This window comes from Nanorana parkeri, unplaced genomic scaffold (genome assembly GCF_000935625.1).
Source record: "Nanorana parkeri isolate BGI_ZX_2015 unplaced genomic scaffold, ASM93562v1 scaffold23, whole genome shotgun sequence".
Taxonomy (NCBI): domain Eukaryota; kingdom Metazoa; phylum Chordata; class Amphibia; order Anura; family Dicroglossidae; genus Nanorana; species Nanorana parkeri.
The window spans coordinates 2,852,195-2,860,313 of NW_017306291.1; the positions used below are offsets into that span (position 1 = coordinate 2,852,195).

At 42.8% G+C, this 8,119-nt stretch overlaps 1 protein-coding gene across 1 annotated transcript in view; it reads left to right on the forward strand.

The window, feature by feature from the left end:
• Positions 1–7,182: 7,182 nt before the first annotated feature.
• The window catches only part of ST8SIA6 (ST8 alpha-N-acetyl-neuraminide alpha-2,8-sialyltransferase 6), a 118,312-nt gene continuing 117,375 nt past the window's right edge, over positions 7,183–8,119 (forward strand). The window contains exon 1 of the mRNA XM_018563994.1: positions 7,183–7,326. Within this exon, the coding sequence (XP_018419496.1) occupies positions 7,183–7,326 (144 nt within the window). The remainder of the gene's footprint in view (positions 7,327–8,119) is intronic.

The following is an 8,119-nucleotide window of genomic DNA, read 5'->3' on the forward strand; positions in this document are numbered from 1 at the left end:
TAATTATAACAAAAATAATATCATTAATAATAAATACATTTAATAAATGTGATAAAAAATGTACAGTGTAAATTATTGCATAAATTGTCATATTTATATAAATAATAATACAAATAGTAATAATATATGTAATCACACATCATTTATATAATAACAATAGTAATATTTGTAATAAATGTGATAAATAATGTACAGTATGTAAAGCGTTGCACATAAACGTCATAATTTATATTAGGGATGCACCGATACCACTTTATTAAGACCGAGTATGAGTACCGATACTTTTGATCAAGTACTCGCAGATACCAATTACCGATACTTTTTCTTAAAGGGACAGGTCACATTTTTTCTAAAGCAATACAAACTAATGCTTTAAGGTCACTTTCTTAATATTATGATTCATGAGATGACGAGGGAGCATGACGCCGGCTTCCCGGCCACTCAGAATGTCGGGCGCTGCGTCATTACACGGCGCCCGACTTCCGGATTTGCTAGCTTCCTGACCAATCGCGAAGCCGGGCAGCGCGTCCTTGCACGCTACCCAGCTTCCTGATTGGCCGGCAAGTCGGCTCCATGCTCTCTCATCACAAGTGACGAGAGAGCATGGAACGGTTTCCTGGCCAATCAGGAAACCGGCCAGCGTGTAATGATGCACTGCCCAGCTTCCTCATACAGGAAGTACTCGTGCTAGGTATCGGAGCATTTGGGCGAGTACGAGTACTCACCCAAATACTCGGTATCTGCACCGATACCGATACTAGTATCGGTATCGGTGCATCCCTAATTTATATAAATAATAACAATAACTGTAATATATAATGTAATGTATAATTTATATAATAAAGAATATAGAATAATAATAAATACATAATAAAATAAATACATTTCGATAAATACATTTAAAATTGAAATGACTGCCTTGCTGCACAACTTTCCAGAGGATTTTTGAGGGCTCTGCTGCATTAGGAAAGAAAGGAACAGCAAACTCTTGTAGGGAAAAGGATTGCCTATGCATTACAGTAATCTTTGTTCTGTCTGGAATTCAACCTATAAAAGAAAATGAAAAAAGTAAACCGTTAAAGAACAAAAGTTCATCAAAAGTGTCCTACATAGCGATGTGACCCTTTGTGAAGAGCCCCCGGGGTGTGTTTTGTTTTGTCATGGAAAGGATTGTTTTTCTGATGTTATATTATATGAGGTACCTGGTCGCCCTCGATGCACATTACGCTCTTTGATGTTTTTCAGGGATCAGGAATCCATGGTGATCCAGACATCTGTGGCCTGCCTATCATTAAAGGGTTATATTTCTTAATATTCCAAGCATCATCTGTTTGGACACATCACTGGAGAGAGCGGCTGCTTGATAGCAGTGCATCATTTTCTGCATGCTGATGTGTTAAATTTACTGTAAAATTGCTTGCTTTAGAAATAAACGACATCATGAAGAGACGTATCAGGAGGATGGAGCCCTTATGGAAGATGCTGGAGGAATACCAGAATGGAGAGACAAATGCACAATTGCATCACTGCACTTTACCTAATCATGCTCAAGGTGGCTGAAACACTGAAGCTGGCATCACAACTGTGCGTTGTGGTAATGTGCAGTAGAATGTGTTACTGTGATACAAGTTAACTTGCAGCACTATGTGCATTAAGGTGCATTGCCAATCGATTAGAAAGTAATTAGTTTAGAATGTCATCCCAATGCATGCACACATACAATAGCTGCCAACCTATCTGAGCTATAGAGCACTACAACACACCTGATGGGAGCTGCATTGCTGAAAATGCTGCAGGAAACTCATTTCATCCATTGAGGTCCATGCACAAATGTATCGAAAGTTCCAACTCCTCGAGTTCTCCAACCATCTGACTTCCGGTTTAGTTAGAAGTAAGAGGTTTGGCCGAGAAGGCTGTACTGCACGTGGGCCACCCGCGGCATTTCCCTATACACATACTACACAGCAATAAAGTATTAAAATGAACTAGGTTTACAGCAATACAGCACGTTATTAATCTGAGTTGCCCCACTCAATATGGCTGCAAGCGGCGGCCATATTGAGTGGGGCAACTGAGATTAATAACGTGCTGGATTAGTGAAAACCTAGTTCATTTTAATACTTTATTGCTGTGTAGTATGTGTATAGGGAAATGCCGCGGGTGGCCCACGTGCAGTACAGCCTTCTCGGCCAAACCTCTAAAGGTCCCCACACACCTTACGATAATCGTACGATAATCGCGGGAAATCCAGCGATCGTACGATTATCGTAAGGTGTGTGGAAGCCGTGCAACCTCTACTACTGTAAGGTCGCATGACTTTAAACTTACGGACATGTTTCAAAACCCGCCGAGCATCGTACGATTTTCAGCGGGTCTGTAGCATGTTCGTATGATAAAAGCCGGACGGGCCGTTGTGCGCAAGCATACACTGCCCATTCGGCATTGTGGTCATCGGAAGCCCGCCCCTCAGGGGGCATGGCTTGCGATCATCGCAAGTACGATCTGCCTATGCAAGATAGGCAGATCGTACGTTTTTTAAGTACCTTACAACCATCGCAAGACAAAAGTCTTGCGATGGTTGTAAGGTGTGTGCCCAGCCTTACGTCTAACTAAACCGGAAGTCAGATGGTTGGAGAACTCGAGGAGTTGGAACTTTCGATAGAACAGGGGCCCTGAAGGGAAATCTTTTCCTATTCAAAAGTTGGTTCTTGTTTTCACTGCACTGCATGGCCACTAGATGGAGCTAAGGAGCATAGGAATTTCCACAACCCTGGATGATGCCTGAACAAAGATGGCTCTGTCCTTCCGGAGAAAAAGAAGCAGATGAAGGTGTTGTTAGGAGGAGCGCTGTGTTCTCTGTGAGAGGTAAAAAATATCTGGAAGTGTTACGCTTAAATTAGTATTGAACTCTGAGACTTAAAAAAAAAATAATGAATATAAACAAGTATATATTGCCCAGCAAAGTATGTCTATAAATTAAGCAGGGGAATGTCTTGCCTTGCTGTACCTGTGTGTTTGTGGGGACACTGCAAGGAAAAGGAGCCACCCTAAAACAGGATATCAGGGACAGAGCTAAGGGGATCAGCTGATTCTGCAGGATGCTAAAACTTTTAAACATCAAGAAGCTGCATCCATTGTAAGTGATTTCATCAGCATTTGAAATAGCTTACAAAACATTTGACCTTTAATATCACTTTAAACATTATTTCATCTAGGTGAACCTAACATACAAATAGGTCTATAGGTCTTCTTTATGTTACAGTCATATATGTGCGGCTCACTTATTAGTACCATCCACAATTATCTTAGATCATCTTTTAGCCTTGCTGCAGGCAGGTGATGATGCAGAGAAGGTAGATAGATGAGAGCGAGAGAGAGAGAGAGAGAGAGAGAGAGAGAGAAAGAGAATTGATATTTATTAAAATGCTAAAATGCATAGATAATAGATAGATAGATAGATAGATAGATAGATAGATAGATAGATAGATAGATAGATAGAAAGATAGATAGATAGATAGATAAGAGAGGGAGAGAGATGGAGAGAGACAGACTGTAGATAGATAAAGAGAGAGAGAGAGATGATAGACAGACAGACACAGACAGATAGATAGATAGATAGATAGATAGATAGATAGATAGATAGATAAGAGAGAGACGGAGAGCGAGAGAGAGAGAGAGTAGATAGATAAAGAGAGAGAGAGATGATAGATAGACAGACACAGACAGATAGATAGATAGATAGATAGATAGATTTAAATACAGATATATTTATTAAAATGCAACTACATTCAAAACAGATTTCCTTATTTGTGCAGGGTGGGACAGGTTTGGGTTCCCCGGAAGGTCTTTAATGCTGTCTAGTGATCAGGGAATTTTAAGAGATAAGCAGCAACAGTCTGTGAGTAGATCCACATCAGGTTTATTTGACACACGTGGGTGGGGAAAGGCTCTAGTTTATACAGTTTATAGATAAAAATTAAGCTTACATCATTGTTCAGTTTAACAGAATTCGAAATACATCCTAAATCAGCATTGTTTGTTCCTCACGTACACATAGCAAGTGTTTAAGTGTAGATAAACTAAAAATTCTTAAAATGGCAATTTCTCCAAACACTTTAAGATAACAGCCAACACCCAGAATGTCATATCATTTACTTCTGGTGGTGTGTCTTATCTTATACCATATTTACTTAGAAGATACATTTCATAATATGTTTCATTATGCATAATATTACATAGACAAAATGGAGTCCAGTAATGTAATTCAGCAAAGATCATTATTTATCCCTACACACTAGCACCCTGGCAGGGGGGCTCTTCCCATGCTCACTACAATAGACTTGTACAAAACAAGCTTCGGCTTCCCCGCTGTACATTTAGCTCTGCTTGCCCAAAGCAGGGCTAAATGTAGAGAACAACTACCCACCCGGTGCCCAGAACTGCATGTCCAGGCATCGGGAGATAGGAATTCCCCACCCCTGCTGCCCCTCTACTCCCTGCTTCCCCTTGGTTGGCCTTGTGGGAAATCCGGCCCTGCCTCTGGTGGTGGTGGGGTGATCTAAACCTACTCAGCTCCACTGTAAATGGGAAAAAATGATCTCTGATGTTATGAAAGGAATCCGTCTGTTAACGCTTTCCCAACCTCTGTGAAATATCCACCGCAGCTGGACCCGCAGGCCGGTAATGGCACTTTAATGAGTCAGACAACAGATCAGTCAGATACAGATGCCTTACAAATTGGGAGATAACGATGCTCTGACATCTATCACTGGGGCTACTTTTTAGAAGAAAGGAACCTGGAAGTAAATCTCGCACTAATTACAGATTATTAGAAAGAGTCTCTGTTCTCTAAACATCTATGCTGTGCTGTTGGAACAAGCCAGCAGGGAAATGGAACCCCTTAATGCACTCTAATTGCATGTACGGTGTCAACTGAATTCATAATGATATTACATTCCTTCTCACTTTCCTGGAGACGGTTTTTCTAGGCCCTCGTTCATATTATGCTGTAACCCATTAAATATAGCAAGCCTTCGAAATGTTAAAGAAGAATTATGAGGTGAGTGATTTTCACTCAACCTCATAGTTCGAGCCGACGTGTGACAATGAAACTGTCACACGTCGGCTCAATAGATTGGAAAGTTAGCAAACACATACCGTCACTCGCTCACTTCTCGATCATGTCCCTGCAGAGTGGTGACTGTCCCTCACGGCTCCCTGCAGGGATTCCCCCCCCTCCCCGCTCCGATCTTCCACTGTTGACTGGCGGAACGGACGAGGGAGGGGGCGGGTACAGCTGGCTCTGCCTCTAGAAAGGCAGATGATTCTGATGAAGGGGGCTTGCCCCTGAAACGCGTCAATCTTGGCTGATTGCGGTCGGTGGCTGGTGATGTGACCCGAGGCTACCATGTTACATAGTCGGGGGGATACCATGTTGGGTTAACAGACAGTGTGGCCTCTCGTTTGTTGTTAAAGCCTGATGAAAACGTTTGTTTGTGAGTACCTTTATCCCTTGTTTTATTTATTGTAATAAACGATTTTACACACGGAGGTGGCGCTCTGTTCCCTTTTGTTCTCTAGAAAGGCAGAGCCTACCGTTAATCACGCAGCTGGGTGGATCTCGACAGTAATGTCGGGATCCGTCCCGGCTGCGGCGGTCTCAGTATACCGCAAGCTGTAGCTCGCGATATACTGAGCTTTGGGTCACGGGAGGACGCTAGTTTATGTCCTCCTGTGACCCTTAGGAGCACTATGGCGGAAAAACACTTACCCCATAGTTCTCCTTTAATTCACCCAAAAGTAATATGATGAGCTGAGACAGGCACTTCTTATATGCCTTGGATGCTCGAGTAGTAAACTCTTCCTGCCATGTCTGTGAAGGTTCTCATTTATTCAAGTAAGTGAGTGTGACTAACTACTAACTAACTATTTGGTATATCTGGATTTCGTTAAGGCTTTTGATACGGTACCTCATAAAAGCTTACTACACAAGCTAAGACAACACACACACACACACACACACACACACAATAGGTTGGACTTGATGGACATGTGTCTTTATTCAACCTCAAATACTATGTAACTATGTAACTACTATTAGCTATTCCATGGATGAATGAGGTTCTCATTCATCCATGATATAGCTAGTAGTAGTTAGTAGATAAGCCAGGTATACATGCTTATATTTTCTATGTTCAACCTACAGACTGGAGGAAGAAAATATAACAGATTCCTCATTCTTTGGCGTGGATGGATGAATCTCCTGCTATAAGCTTTGTATACCAGCTGTCAGAATACCCAAGCGGTGCTTCATCGTTAGTCGAAGAGTTTCCAATATGTTCCTTCGGCAAAAGTTGATCTACTGGTTGACTTCTGCCGATGGAATAGGGTACACACGTAGCAAACTTCGATCAATTCCTCCTCAATTGGCCAAAATATGCTCCATGTGTTTCCTACTTGAGTCACAGTTAACCTGACTAGTTCTAAAATGTTGAAGATGTTTTATAGCTTCTCCAAGACACTTCTTTAGTTCCATTAAGTATCAAGAAGATACCCCAACATTTATATTCACACAGGCGGCAGAGACACCATAATCCAATCACCATGGAATGTGTAGATGTTGATTGTCCAAGAACAGAATGGGAGGTGTGAACATTGTGGAACCACCTTGTTCTAGGTACATAATCCCATCTTTGGTGTCTGTAAGAATGGATAGGTATTACTTCCTTGCTTCACATAGCTAAAGGTGTGAATTGTTGTCAAACCACCAGGTTAAAGATGTTAAAATGTCATCATATGTGGAAGGCAGATGCTGTTGAGGGCCCCCACTCATGTTCAGGAATAGATGTTCTAGTTTGATGTAGACAGCCTCTTTCACACTTCATATGAACCAGTTGTCCTCTGTGTCCAAAATGTGCACTTCACTGTCCTACTGACTTTCTTTTGAGGACAGTGAGTTGCACATTTTGGACAAAGAGGACATTGGGTTCTTAAGCGGTGTGAAAGAGCATCTACATCAAACTGGAGCAACCATGCCAGATCAGGGATGGGGGCCTTCAACATCATTTGTCTTCCACATAGAATGCCGTTTTAACATCTCTACCCTGGTGATTGACAACAATTTACACCTTTAGCCATGTAAATTAAGAAATTACCATCTATGTAAACTTCCTGACACCAAGGATGGGATTATGTAACTTGAAGGAGGTAGGTGAGGCCCTCGATGTTGTACGTGATTATGTCGGAGTGTTTGAAAATGATGGTGTGGCAAAGAGAGGCAACTTCAGGGGCCTGGTTGTGCAGCTGGGAGGAAGCCTGAGGAATAAGGTAAGTATACCGTGTTTCCCCGAAAATAAGACAGTGTCTTATTTTTTTTTTTGCACGAAATAAGACACTAGGTCTTATTTTCGGGGGATGTCTTACCTGGCTGGGGGAGGACCAGACGAGGTCCCGGAAGGCGGCGTGCTGTTGCCGGTCCCGGCGGATGATACTCCGCTTCCATCGTGCGTGCGTGCGGGCGGGAGCTGCGGCCGTCGGGCGTGTAGGCGGGAGCTGCGTCTGGCGTGTGGGCGGGGCGGAAGCTGCGGCCAGCTGCGGTGTGGGCGGGACTGTGGGCGGGCGTGTGGGCGGGGCGAGAGCTGCGGCCGGTCTTTAGATTCAAAATTCAGTTTATGTGCCGCTACCCCGAAAGTAAGACCTAGCGGATTTCTGTAATATAAGACCTACCACCGAACTAGGTCTTATTTTCGGGGTAGGTCTTATATTACAGAAATCCCCAAAGATAGCGCTAGGTCTTACTTTCGGGGTAGGTCTTACTTTCGGGGAAACACGGTAGTTGCTTTTTATGTTCCTCACAGCCAAAGCAAGCATTTAGTGGTGATTCCCCACTGCATGGCTTAATTTTTACTTTTACCGGTGTTTAGCTTGAAGCTCTTGGGAATGAAATGCATTAGAGGGAGAAGTTTGTTCAGGATGTGATGAGGATCATAAAATTGTTTGACAAACCAAGATTGGAATACAGCTTATTTTCCTTTGCAGATTTGGAGAAGATGTAAGCTCTCTGCAGTGGCGGACCTAGGGAACAAAGGGCCCCGGTGCAAGATTATTTCCCCCCCCCCCA